Raw genomic sequence first — 14,001 nt, 5'->3', positions numbered from 1 at the left:
TAATTTATACATAATTAAACAATTTACTATTTTTACTAAATTCCTTTTTGGGAACCAGTTGTTTTTAAATTTGCTACAACTCATCTTTTTTAACAAAACCTTTACCAGAGCAGCCTTCAGGAGATTTATATAAGATTTTTTTTAAAGCATGCTATATGATTTAGTTAGATCAAGTGATGATCCCTACAAGACAATTTACAGCTCTGATCCTGTATGTGAGCAGCCAGTTGGAAACACAAAAATCTAATCTTTTTCCCGATCATTTAATGCAGCGTAGATAAATGACAAACCACTTTGCACAGACAATGATGTTCTCTGTAGACTGGGTTACAACTAGAAAAAGGACCAGAGCCCTTTCACATAAGAGCCTTTCAGTTTGCTTAAAAAGGGCCGAACTACATTTCCTCTTACAGTTTGCCTTCATCTAGCAGGCGAGGCAGCTCATTTGCATTTGGACGGTTTACTTGCAAGTAAAAAAACAAAAAAAAAAAGAACACCTTACGATTTGCTTAGCAGTAAGAAAGCAAAAAAAAAAAAACTTATCTGGCAAACCAGAGAGAAAGTTGCACATAATTTACAGACATGGCAATATTCCCCTTCTGTAAGCAAAGCAGCATGTCACGCCATCTTCTGCTCATCCTTGACAGTGACCTGAAGGGTTACCATGACAACACATCATGAAAAACGCTATGAGAAGTTAAACTGACTATAATGAAGAGCTGACATTTTTCGGCACTTTCTGCCTTTTTATTTAAACGAGCTTCCAGGATGATCGTAACGTGAAAGAATCTGAAAAATCGATCAAAAAACACAAAGAGCTTAGAAAAGATTTGAAAAGGAAATTATTTTCTACAACATATGAAGGAGTATCTACGCTTCATTTATGCTGCAGAGCAAATTATCTTCCAGCAGATAACAGGAATGCTGGACAAAGCAAAACAAAGATCCTCTATTTTATTCTTTTAATATAACGACAAATAGATTTGAAAATATGGGGCATCATTCAGGAAACCTTCGTTAACGCAGAGGTTTCAAACTTTTCTTGCTTGGTAAGAAAAGTTGGTTTAAAAAGATGTTTTCCTGTAAACCACAAAATATTAGAGTGCTTCTTTCTTTAAAAGCAGCAAAATGTGTTCTTATATTTTGGATTGACAATAAGATTTCTTTAAAAAAATAATAAGTAATAAGTTCTGCATTTCATAATATTCAACATCTAGCAGAATAAAACTTTTTTTTCTTTATCAGTTTAAGCTCTAATTTTGAGGCCCGTCATTTTAGTTTTTACATGTTTGTTTAAAATGACTCAACTTATTCCCAATATGTTAAACTGAGATCACCAAACGGACGCCTCGCTTCTTAATGCCATTAATTCAAGACCATGCAGTCGATCACGGCGTTCACTGAGAAACCACGGCTAAACAGGAATGTAAAGTGTATTTCAGTAGCAGAAAGCTATGAGGAGTTGAGAAATGTCATCAGAAATATAAAAGGGAAATACAATTACATCAATAAAACCAGTGGAAGGGAACGGCAGGGCATTACTGAGAGATTAAATACAGTTTCCAGAAATGTATTCAAATTAAATTTTTTATTTAACTAGGGCGTACTTTGACAACATTTTAAATAAACTTTGGTTCTGTTTTGATGAAAGTGTTATTGATTTAAGTGAAAAAAGTTTTTCCCAGTTTAGTCCATTTTCAGACTAAAGATTTATACTGAAAAATTATTCAGCAAGAATCTTAGATGGGCACCTTGTAACAGGTGAAAACGAAGGACAGAAAGCTAATCCAATACGGTATCTCTCATTGATTTTCTTAGAATAAAGATGGTGTGATCAATCAGTCGCACTTGAAATATGAAACACATCTTTATGTGTAAACAAGCTTTATGAGAAATCACAACAAAAGCTAAAATAAGCCAAGAATTTGCCACAAATTCTGATGTAGGGGCTTTACTTATTTGGCGGCTGCTAAACATCAAAGGCCATAAAGTGTTAAACCAATGCCTGAGTGTAGAAAACAACTGGGTTGGGTGGGAAAAAAAATAAAGATGACAGCTATAACTTTTTCATCATAACCATTTCACATAAAAAAAAATAAAAAATCCACAGGACATCTAAGGTGCTTCAGGAAAAAGCACATTAAGATTTGTTTATGACATTTTAGGAGTCCAGAATAATATTGACAGGATTCTGCACTAGGCTTGTCCCGATCCGATACGTGGATCGTATCGGGACGCCGATATTGACAAAAAAATGCGTATCGGCAAAGCATGTAAAATGCCGATCCAGACTGCCGATCCAGTTTTTAAAAAAAAAATCCGGTCCGTATTTTCCAGTTTCGCCGAATGAAACGATCCATTCCACTATTTTGCGCCAGTGTTTCCCTGTTTTGCATTTTTATTTAAACTTACAGTAATACTTGCACCTTTAACTGTTTATGGTTTTACTGTTCACTGTGCAATTTCAGATTTCTATTCATAATTTTGTCCAGTTTGTGTTTATCTCTTAATAAACAGATAAGTTTGTTGTTACCAAGCATTGTGTTTTATTCAATCTCACCTAATTTAGCTGGCTAGATGTTATCAAGAGTACTAAAACCCTTTTCAACATGAGTCTTACAACTAAGGCTAAATACTTAAATACATGCTCGGATAGGCTGGTATCGGCCAGTATCGGTATCGGATCGGAAGTGCAAAAACCTGGATCGGGACATCTCTATTCTGCACCAATAGAAAGAGCAGATTGAAGTCAGGTGAGAAGGAGCTCCATGATAGAGCTTAGAAATTGCTTCTTTAAAAAGGAGCAAAAAGATGACAATCAATGGCCCAATCCCAAATCGACACCTAAACACAACTTCCTGTTTGCACAAAGGGTCCGCCACATTAAGGGCCAATGCAGTACACATATCGGGTAGGGTTAGTGGACCGTTAAGGCCTTAAAAAGGGAGTCTGCATCAGTGCAAACTCACTGGAATTTGACAGCGTGGTAAAGTGGTCGAGAAACATGTGCTTTTAAAAAAAAAAAAAAAAGATGTCAGTAATCCCAAAAGCCGGGCTTACACTATACAATATTTTGTCCTTTTCGGGCCAATTCTCCAGTCTTGCAAGAATTTTTCCATCGGGCCGACTTTCAGGCTGATCGTGCGTCGCGTAGAGTAGAGAGTGTAATGAGGGAAGATTAGCCCCATCTCCGGATCAGGAATCGTAAGGTCGCAAGAAAATTAAACATGTTTGAAATCCAGTCGGCCGTAGTAAGGTCGCATCAGAGCGTTGGACCGAGTGTAAGAACGTGCATCGTGAGCTGTGAACTTTTAAACCCTTCGGTTTCGTCGTACACTTTGAGCTGTAGCTGCCTGCAACGATTGGAAATATCGTACAGTGTTTGCCCGGCTTAAATAGAAGGTCCTCTTTGGTTTGAGGTTATGTTAACATGCAGCAAAGAGCTACAGCCACACACACAGGGGCGGATCTATAGGGGTGGCTACGGGAGCAATTGACTCCCCCGAAATCTGATTGGCTACCCCAACTGCCACCCCAGATGATTGACGGCACCGCTAAAACAGTTGCACGTCTGAAGTCTTTGACTGCGATGTTCTTCCTGTACAGTAGATGGCGCAATGCAGCATGCGCTATGCAGCCCCTTTCCAGTCGTGAATCTAGTGTGAAAGAAGAAGAACTAAAGCGCCTGTGGAGCCACCGAGTGCAACAAGCTGCAAAACATTATACAACATTCTTTGGGAAAAGGCTGCGCGCTCTCGAGATGGCTTTTATTCTCGTTTGGACCGACTGACGCATATCGGTGAGTAGGCTGCACGTCCACAGATTATATTCATAAAAGAAGCTCAATAACTAAGAGTTTGATAAGTTCAGTCAATGAGGATCATCCTCTGTTCAATTGATGTCCGTTTCATAAATCAGAATGATAAGGAGAAGCCCTTGCTTTTCACGAAGGGCGGCTAGAAGCTAGCCTGGCTGAAAACAGACAGGTGCAGGTGGGTGATATTGATGCGTTTCAGTGTCAATTTCTGTGATTTCATGCCCACGTCTGCTGAAAATACTGCTGACGAGAACGGAAACTATTTCATTTTTTTTTAATGTCCGTGTCTAGAACCTTCTGAATTATGAAACCAGCAATATCTTTGATCAGAACCGTTTGCCCATGTCATGAAATGCATTACTAGTCGTAGATAATTCACGACCGATGTAGTTAGCTAGTCTCAGGGCAGCAGACAAATGTAATCCACAGTAAAGTTATGGCAGGCTGAAACCTTAATTGAATGGATAGATTCAGAGGCGTGCACAGACATTTTGGGGGGCAGGTGCTCAGGAGGGGGGGAGGGCACTTTTTAGCGCACGTGGAACACTTAATTATAAAAAAAAATACACACGCATGTTGAATGAATTTTGACTTTTATTTGTAACATTCTATAAACGTGAGTTTTCTATGAAAAAAAGTCACACCACCAACAGAACAGACTAAAGCGTACGCTTGCTCATCTTTCTTGTTCGTTCATCTGCTCATCTCCCGCTCATCTCCCTGTTTTCCCTCATCCTGCTGTTCTCCCTCACCCATCTGCTCTCACTCATCCATCTGTTCTCCCTCATCCCGGTCTTTTTCTGTCTCTGTGTCTTCCCTGAACTCTTCCTCATCTCCTGTCCTGGTAGATGTTGATGGTATAGAGCTCCCCTGCTGTGACTGGCTACATTATAATAATAATAATAACCATCATGACAATAATAATGATAATAATAATAATAATAGCTTTAACAAATATGCCACATTAGTTTAAATAATGGGCTATTAAGGCAACATGACGGGATGTCTTGTCACGTGGATATGACTTATGGTAGCCTACAAAATAATAGCTATTTTAATACCTGCTGCACAAACCACTTAAAAATAAAATGTGAACAGCTTTTAAGGTTTTTCAATACGATTAACCCTCCTTTATTGGCATTGTGCTGCAATTACTAAATCAATATACAATTAAGACAATAAAGAGACCAAAATTTGTTAATTAATGTTTCCTAACAAAACCTATACAACAGAAAACGTTTGTCTTAACACATAGATTTGCAATTGCAAACTCTACCGAAATTATTTGTAGCCCATGTGGTCGTCCTCACGTTATCTGTCATTGACTTGGGCTACAGTGTAAAACTTTATCTAGTTTAACTAGTTTATCAGGTGACCAGTCGGCAAAAGGCATGTTTGGTGCTGCTGAATAAGACATTTTAATGCACAACAAAATGATTTTGCTTGATCTGTATATTACCTGGCTAATGGGGCAGGGGAGAAGCAGCCTGTCAGCGACCGTTCCTGCTATCTGAAGATGCTTACTGAACTGCTATGATGCTGCGCATCTGGCATGCCCTGCGGGCGACCGCGCAAGTTCACGTGACAAAGGAAGAGAGATAGGCTGGTCGGGTGTGTAAGGAGGTGGCTCATTTCGGGGCATTGTTTCAGTCGTTTTTAATGGCTCAGGTTTTCAAAAGATCATTTTAAAACCGACCTCAGTAAAATCTTAATAATAAAAATAAAAAACGAGTTTCAAAAGGGCATTTTCGTTGATAAAGGGCAAACTTCCTAGTGCTTTAGCACCACCTAGTGTCTATGTATGCACGCCCCTGGATAGATTGCAGTCACTAGACATGTCCTATTGTTGTGTTCTGATATTTCTAGGCTGTAATAATGTAGTCTGTATTCATTAATTTCCTTGTGCGTCATTTTGGACACGAAATGTTGCATTTTGCTTTGATAAGAGAAGTCATGCATGCTAGGAGTAACAAAACGTTTTTTTTCCAGTTGAGAATGAAAAGACAGGGAGGCACGATTTATAACTACTTTAAGAGAAACAGATCAGGCTTAGAGCAGATCAGCAGCCCCGGCAGCCCTCATCCTGGGACTAGTCAGGAAAGTCCGGCAGAATCCAGCCTGTCATCATCGCCAGGTTTGAACATACAGAGGCAGTCACATGTTCAGTTATTTTAAATTATATTTAACATTATTTCAGATGTTCAGTTCAGTCATTTTAAGTTATGTTAAACACTATTTTGAATGTTGGTTATTGTTGTATGTTCAGTTTTAGACAATGGTTGTTTATTTTGATCATACTATTAAATAAATATTTTTCTACTATGTAGGTGTGAGAGTGGACCGAGATGATGACAGGTCCCAAGCTGGAACCATTACCGAGGAGTGTCAGGCACAACACAGCCCACCATCATCAGGTCAGAGCAAGTCAGACATGCCAAGTTCAGTCAGTGTGAGATTGTTCTATACAGGTGCTGGTCATAAAATTAGAATATCATGAAAAAGTAGATTGATTTCAGTAATTCCATTTAAAAAGTGAAACTTGTATATTATATTCATACATTACATACAAACTCATATATTTCAGATGTTTATTTTGTTTAATTTTGATGATTACAAATGACAACAAATGAAAATCTCAAATTCATCATATCAGAAAATTAGAATATTGTGAAAAGGTTCAAAATTGATGGCCCCTGGTGCCACACTCTAATCAGCTAATTAACTCAAACCACCTGCAAAAGCCTTTAAATGGTCTTTCAGTCTAGTTCTATAGGCTACACAATCATGGGGAAGACTGCTGACTTGACAGTTGTCCAAAAGACGACCATCGACACCTTGCACAAGGAAGGCAAGACACAAAAGGTCATCGCTAAAGAGGCTGGCTGTTCACAGAGCTCAGTGTCCAAGCACATTAATAGAGAGGCGAAGGGAAGGAAAAGATGTGGTCGAAAAAAGTGTACAAGCAAGAGAGATAACCGCACCCTGGAGAGGATTGTGAAACAAAACCCATTCAAAAATGTGGGGGAGATTCACAAAGAGTGGACTGCAGCTGGAGTGAGTGCTTCAAGAACCACCACACACAGACGTATGAAAGACATGGGTTTCTGCTGTCGCATTCCTTGTGTCAAGCCACTCTTGAACCACAGACAGCGTCAGAAGCGTCTTGCCTGGGCTAAAGAGAAACAGGACTGGACTGCTGGTGAGTGGTCCAAAGTCATGTTCTCTGATGAAAGTAAATTTTGCATTTCCTTTGGAAATCAAGGTCCCAGAGTCTGGAGGAAAAGAAGAGAGGCACTTCATCCACGTTGCTTGAAGTCCAGTGTAAAGTTTCCACAGTCAGTGATGGTTTGGGGTGCCATGTCATCTGCTGGTGTTGGTCCATTGTGTTTTCTGAGGTCCAGGGTCAACGCAGCCACATACCAGGAAGTTTTAGAGCACTTCATGCTTCCTGCAGCTGACCATCTTTTTGGAGATGCAGATTTCATTTTCCAACAGGACTTGGCACCTGCACACAGTGCCAAAGCTACCAGTACCTGGTTGAAGGACCATGGTATCCCTGTTCTTAATTGGCCAGCAAACTCTCCTGACCTTAACCCCATAGAAAATCTATGGGGTATTGTGAAGAAGAAGATGCAATACACCAGACCCAACAATTCAGAAGAGCTAAAAGCCACTATTAGAGCAACCTGGGCTATCATAACACCTGAGCAGTGCCACAGACTGATCGACTCCATGCCACGCCGCATTGCTGCAGTAATACAGGCCAAAGGAGGCCCAACTAAATACTGAGTGCTGTACATGCTCATACTTTTCATGTTCATACTTTTCAGTTGGCCAACATTTCTATAAATCCTTTGTTTTTATTGGTCTTCAGTAATATTCTAATTTTCTGATATGATGAATTTGAGATTTTCATTTGTTGTCATTTGTAATCATCAAAATTAAACAAAATAAACATCTGAAATATATGAGTTTGTATGTAATGTATGAATATAATATACAACTTTCACTTTTTAAATGGAATTACTGAAATCAATCTACTTTTTCATGATATTCTAATTTTATGACCAGCACCTGTAATATGTAATTTATAGTATGTGTTGCTTTTAACATTATTTATTTATATTATTTTTATTGTTATTATTGTTTCACAATATAGTTCCTTCTGAGGAAGGCTCTGAGGCTTCTGAACAGGACGACGACCCAGACCCAGAGCAACCTGAGCCTGAAGATGTTTCCAGCACTGCCTTTGCACCTTCAAAAGGGCCCAGTGGTAGGTCTATTTGAAACCTATACGTCTATGTGATACCTGCTAATTCGCTGTTTCTGATCACCTTGTGCATCTCTGATTCTCAACTATGAGTCATTGTATCATGTTACAGATATTTCAACATCGAGAGAAGAGGTACCAGTTCAGCCACATTTGAGTAAATACCCCAAGACTCTCCATGGCACCAGCAAGAGGGCCTTCAATAGCAAGTGGTACACGAACAATTCATGGCTTGAGTATTCAGTGTCAAAAAACTCTTGCTACTGCTTTGCTTGCAGGCATTTTTCGTTGCCCAATGCGCCTGACTTTGCCTTCACATCTGATGTAGGCTTTTCAAATTGGAAAAAGGCACTGTCAAAAGAGGCAGGATTTAAACTCCATTCTAGATCTTAGCTTCATATTAACGCAATGTATGCATGGTCTGAGTTCAAAAAGAGGAAAGAAGTAGATCAGACTTTGTTAAATGCGCTAAATGAAAAGCACAAAAAAAAGGTGCAAGAAAACAGGCAGTACATCAAAACAATTGCAGAAGTACTCCTTTTGACTGCCACCCAAAACATACCCCAAAGGGGTCATGAAGAGTCTCAAGAATCAAAAAACAAGGGTAACTTCTTGACAATACTTGACACAATCGCGAAACATGACAGCTTCATACAGCAAAGGTTAGAGGCATCTGGTAATGCAAAGTACACCAGTCACAACATCCAAAATGAAATGCTTCAGACATTAGCTGATATGGTTCAAAAACAAATAATTGCAGAAGTGAAAGAAAGTGAAGTCTTTAGTGTTATGGCTGACGAAACAAAAGATTTGAAAAAAAAGGAACAAATGTCGTTGGTAGTGCGCTACTACTACAATGGTGCCATACATGAAAGCTTCCTATGCTTCCAACCAGCTGAGACCCTTAATGCAGAAGGCCTCAGTCAAATGATTGTCCGTTGTTTAGAGAGACATGGTCTAGACTACAGAAACAACTTGGTGGGACAAGGTTATGACGGAGCCTCTGTCATGAGTGGCAAGCATTCTGGGGTTGCAGCAAAAATACAGAGCAATGCCAGATTTGCGTTTTACGTGCATTGCAATGCTCATTGCTTAAATTTAGTTCTTGTTGATGCTACAAAATCAGTGCCTGAGGTTGTGGACTTTTTTGCACTTCTGCAGCAGCTATATAACTTTATATCTGGCTCTTATGTGCACCTGAGGTGGCTTGATGTTCAACAGAAACTATATCCATCACAGCAGCCCAGGGAACTACAGTCACTTTCAGACACCAGGTGGGCCTGCAGATATGCAGCATGCCGTAATCTTAGGGACAGACTTCCTGCAGTGCTGAAACTATTGCAAGATCTCTCACTTGAAAAACATGGTGAAAGATCAGTGCTAGCAAGGGGGCTTCTTTCACAAATTGACTTGCAGTTCTTGGGGCTTTTGGTCACTTTCTGTGAAGTACTTGGGGATGCCAAGTGTCTGTCAGACATGCTCCAGTCCAGCACTCTCAACTTAGCAAGGACTGTGGATTTAGTACAGTCCCTTAAAAGCACTTTCCACAATTACAGATCTGATGATTATTTTAGCAAACTGTGGAAAGAGGTTGAGGAGCTTGCACAACAGTGTGAAATTGGTGTACAAGCAGACAAGAAAAGGCAACGAAAAATAAGCTCAAAATTCCTGGACTCACTGATGATGAGCTCAGTAGGGCAGAGAAATTGGAATGAAGAGGATTTCCCCAGAGCATTATTTTACCAAGTCATTGATTGTCTAATTAGTGAGCTGGATAGGCGTTTTTCTGGCAAAAATTGTGAGATCATGCATGGTGTCCAGTCTCTCAATCCAAATAGTGCAACCTTTCTAAATAATGAGCCTTTGTTTGCCTATGCCCAAACCTTTGAGTCTGATGTATGCGACCTTAGACATGAAGTTCACCAAACAAAGCGGCTACTGGAAAGGAGAATGAAAAGGGGTTTAGACAAACCAGCTTCTCTGCTTGAATTTCTTGTCTTTCTTGAGCCCTACAAAGAAGTTTTTCACGAGCTATTCAGGCTCTGCAAAATAGCCATTGTTATACCTGTTAGCACTGCTTCCTGTGAGAGAAGCTTCTCTGCCTTAAAGCTAATAAAAACACATCTCAGGACAACAATGATGGATGACCGGTTGAATCATCTAGCCATTCTAAGTGTTGAGTCCAGGAGGGCACGTGCCCTTGACATGGATGATTTTGTCAATAATTTTGCCACTTCTCATCAAAATAGAAGAATTATGCTTCTTTGAAGTTATCACCATGCTCTGCACTCAAATCAAGTCAAGTGAACGTAATTGTTAAAAATCTATGTCACACAGTCATCACAGAAGTTTGCACACACATACACATTAAACACTTGATAGCACACACACAAACACACCTTGTGCTGAAGAAGAAGACTAACACTTATGGACAATAGCAATGTGCAAAGAGTAAAGTGCAAGGGTCATGGTGAAAGAAATGTTCATGGAATGTTCTCCAATGTCATTTAAATATTAAATGTAGTTTTCCTTAATGTGTTGATGAATCTGGCTTGTGGAAAGAAGCTGTTTCCCAGTCTGCTTGTGCTTCCCTGATTGTAGCAGGGAAAACAGTTTGTATGCTGGGTGAGTGGGATCTTTGATCTGTGTTTCTGTTATCAGAGAGTTGAAGAATGCACCATATTCATTTTGTGCATAAATAAACTACAAATTGTACTCAAAATTGCACCTTTTGTCTGCTTAGTATGTGGCTACTTAAATATGATTGCAAATTACTGCTTACAAGGTTTATATAAGAAAGGTCAATAAGCCTTATTTAACTTGTAAATTATGCACCAAAGATAACCACAAACTAGTTGGCTTTCATCTGTAGCCCCTGGAAGTTTGATGTTGAAAGAAGTGTGTTTGTGTGTGTGTGTGTGTGTGTGTGTACATATAGAGTATAACAAGAATGATAAGTCATTACTCATGACATGTCAAAGAAGAACACAAGACAGGACCAACATCTGTAAGTCCATGTAGAAATAAATGATAGTGAATAATAATTTAAACGTGACATGAAAAGGTATACAGCACTCGATTGCTTACAGACGGTTGGTGTTTTCTGCTGCGACATTAACGCTAGTGCATAAACGTTGTTATTTTTAAGTATAAACCATTGCCCCCCTAAAATACACTTGGCCACCCCCTTGCTACCCCAAGGATAAAAGTCTAGATCCGCCCCTGCACACACATGCACGACTTTGGAGTGACACTCGATAGTGAAGGTTTAGTGGTTTGGGATTCAATCAATGGAGGTTACCACTTTCCTCTCTTTCTGTATTGTAATGCTGACAAGCAGCTTGTAGGGGCAATACCTTCTCATACCAGGATGGAGCGTAGGATAAAAACACCACTATCATTCAACAGATCTAAAAAAATACTTAATACTAATTGAACATGGCTGTAATGTTGCCCTCAGATGGAAGTTTATCATCTCTCATACCAGCCTCATTTGTCTTCCTTCTGTTTATATCTTGGAAAAATCATAAGTCTGAGGTTTACCCATGATACTGATCTGCACAGTTAAATACCCAATTAGCTTTAGCAGAACAGAGTGACAGCGCACCACTTACTGGCTGGAAGGAGTTAAACCTAAAGGAAAGCCTTTTCTATTTACTCCTTTTGCAGAACTGACTTTTTGATTCTGCCTGAATCAACAGAAACTGGATTAACTAAGCTAATTAGTTCTGCAATTTATGGAAGTAAACCTCTGCTTTACTAATGTTATGGAAGAGAAATAATAAACCAAATAAAAACTAAAGAGATCAGAAACAAACAGGATATTAACTTATTTTAAACAAGATGCACCTCAGAGTGAAGATACATTAATTTTCCATCCAATCTTGTCTTAATTGTGAAAGCATTTATATGAGTTAATGCAGAGCTCAAACTGCTTCCTGTCAGAATGGCCATCAGAGTCATATTTCATGTGCGAGTCATTTCTGACATGCTTTCTTGTCCAGTTTGAGGCGATTACTTATGAAATGCCACTCGAGGCATTTAACAACAAACAGAAGTAAAAAAAAAAAAAAAAAGTCCAGTAACACTGACTTAGAGCCAAGCTCCTTCACTCGTCCACCTGTTCACCAAGGAAAGCTTAGCAGGACAAACACACCCGTTCCTGACATACTGATACTACCCAACATGAACCCCCCCCAATAAACTTTGCTCCTCTGAAGTTATAACAACTAAAACCTGGTGAACTTTTATCCTAAATGTGATGAACTCAGAACAAACAGAAGCAAAATGTGCCGTTTACCATGTTTTCTATAGGGCTCCTCCTCATTCTCAGGCATGTTGAAACTCCTTTCAGGGCCAAACGCCGAGATGTAGAGAAATTATCTGCTCACTTCTTCTGCTACCAGTGAATAGAATGGAGAGAACCAGAAGCAGAGCGTAAAACCAGTCCGACCTGTCTGCTAATAATCCAACGACGCTCCACCTAACCCTCAACTCTCGTCCCACTTCTGTTTATGCTGAAACAACTGTGTTCCACCTGCAGAATATCTTGCTTTAACTCCACCCTTTTCCTATAGACCTCATGCTGTGTGGGGAGAAAAAAACATCTTCACGCCCACAAAAGCATTCAAACACATCTACAGGGAGGCAGGGAGGGGAACTGAGGGGTGGAGATTGTAATCTGAGGAGAACTTGGTGGGATGCATTCAGGAGGCATGGAAAAGAAAAAGAATCCACCTCAAGTTTGGATGAACAATTGGTTTCAGGTGTGGAGTCTGAGGGGATAATTACAATCACCTGCCATGTTTCCTCCCTCTTGTGGAGAATTTTGGGTATTGCATCAGACCGCAATAGGAGGACACAAAAAGTCCAACAGTTTCTTGTTGCTTTATTGAGTTTCCATCAGAGGGGACAGGATGTTTGCTCCTCTCTCTCTGTTTGGCATTTCCAAGCAAAAGCAGTTGAAACATACTGAATCAATCAATCTACAATGAGAGCGCAGAAACCAAATGTTGCAAATACTTTCCACACATGCAGAGTGAGAGCAGAAAGAAGGGAAACAAGGAAATGACAGAAAGTTTCCTTCAGCTCTGCTCCTGTTTCATGACCAACCCTACAGCCTACAGCCCACACACTGCAGCTCTAACCATCATATCTCTGCTCAAAGGATTTTTTTCATTCATTTTATTATTCACTACTAAATATTATATGTATTTTTCTACATTCAACTCAGATTATACGGTAGGCTACTAATTCCCCACATCAAGCCCTTTCCCATTACAGCCCCAGAGTTAACACCCAGCAACCATTATTGTCATTCAGATCATTAAAGTTAATCCAACAGGATATTGAGACAGAGGAGATTTTAGATTCAATTTACCAGGGGAGGGGATTAAGTCAATTTAGTGAGCCAAGGTTGCAAACTCCTTATTTACTGTCTGGAAAGCTGTACTACACAAAAATGTAATTTTTTATACACAGAGTGTATAAAAAATTACAATACAAGTTGTCTAAGTAAAATGATCTAAGATGAAAACTGTGATCCTATCTTAATATGAGTAAAACTTAAAGCCAACTGTGGTTTAAATAATCGTTCAAGTAAATTATGAAGGCAAAATATTAAATTGGTCCAATAAATCAGTTGAAATCTTTCCAGTCACCACATATCATCAGAAGAAACTAATCTAGTATTACAAGACAAAAAAAATGTTCCAAAAAAAGTAAAAACTTCTTAAAATTTGAGCTTGCTGGTGAAGGGTCCATTAACATCGATGCGTCGGTGCACGCGTCGAGGCCATAGAGCAAAACACTGTATCGGTGCGCGTGTCATTTCAAGAAAGTCATGTGACCGATACAGGAGTTGTTACTAACTGACTGACTCACTAAACTATGTTTAAAACAGATCTGTCAACAT

The 14,001-nt window shown here is 39.4% G+C and overlaps 2 protein-coding genes across 5 annotated transcripts in view; one reads left to right on the top strand and one right to left on the bottom strand.

The window, feature by feature from the left end:
- Positions 1–14,001, bottom strand: part of LOC119786844 (choline transporter-like protein 2) — a 57,114-nt gene that overhangs the window by 25,006 nt on the left and 18,107 nt on the right. The window contains exon 1 of one of the 3 annotated variants that reach the window (XM_038290393.1): positions 12,388–12,614. The exons of 1 other annotated variant lie outside the window; for it this stretch is intronic. In XM_038290393.1, the coding sequence (XP_038146321.1) occupies positions 12,388–12,424 (37 nt within the window). In that variant the 5' untranslated portion in view covers positions 12,425–12,614. Of the gene's footprint in view, positions 1–12,387; positions 12,615–14,001 lie in introns of those variants that run through there. One more of the 3 variants, XM_038290395.1, reaches the window with a different exon arrangement.
- On the top strand, positions 3,725–8,748 carry LOC119786846. Of its 2 annotated transcripts, none has more exons than XR_005281244.1 (4): positions 3,725–3,799; positions 6,145–6,231; positions 7,977–8,090; positions 8,200–8,388. XR_005281244.1 is itself a non-coding variant. In XM_038290396.1 (4 exons), the coding sequence occupies exons 1-4, from the start codon at positions 5,813–5,815 to the stop codon at positions 8,478–8,480; spliced, it is 621 nt and encodes a 206-aa protein (XP_038146324.1). In that variant the 5' UTR covers positions 5,798–5,812; the 3' UTR covers positions 8,481–8,748. The 2 variants fall into 2 exon arrangements, 1 of the variants encoding a protein (XP_038146324.1); XM_038290396.1 differs by lacking the exon at positions 3,725–3,799 and adding an exon at positions 5,798–5,951 and having other exon boundaries at positions 8,200–8,748.

The sequence above is a fragment of the Cyprinodon tularosa genome, unplaced genomic scaffold (genome assembly GCF_016077235.1).
Source record: "Cyprinodon tularosa strain WSP-4 unplaced genomic scaffold, ASM1607723v1 ctg280, whole genome shotgun sequence".
Taxonomy (NCBI): domain Eukaryota; kingdom Metazoa; phylum Chordata; class Actinopteri; order Cyprinodontiformes; family Cyprinodontidae; genus Cyprinodon; species Cyprinodon tularosa.
Note: the sequence above shows the minus strand (reverse complement) of the source record. Positions and strands in the feature narration are given on the sequence as shown.

Coding starts and splice junctions, on each gene's coding strand:
- LOC119786846 (XM_038290396.1), top strand. CDS start 5,813: ATGAAAAGACAGGGAGGCACGATTTATAACTACTTTAAGAGAAACAGA. Junction 5,952..6,144: donor CAGCCTGTCATCATCGCCAG/GTTTGAACATAC, acceptor TCTACTATGTAG/GTGTGAGAGTGGACCGAGAT. Junction 6,232..7,976: donor ACACAGCCCACCATCATCAG/GTCAGAGCAAGT, acceptor TTCACAATATAG/TTCCTTCTGAGGAAGGCTCT.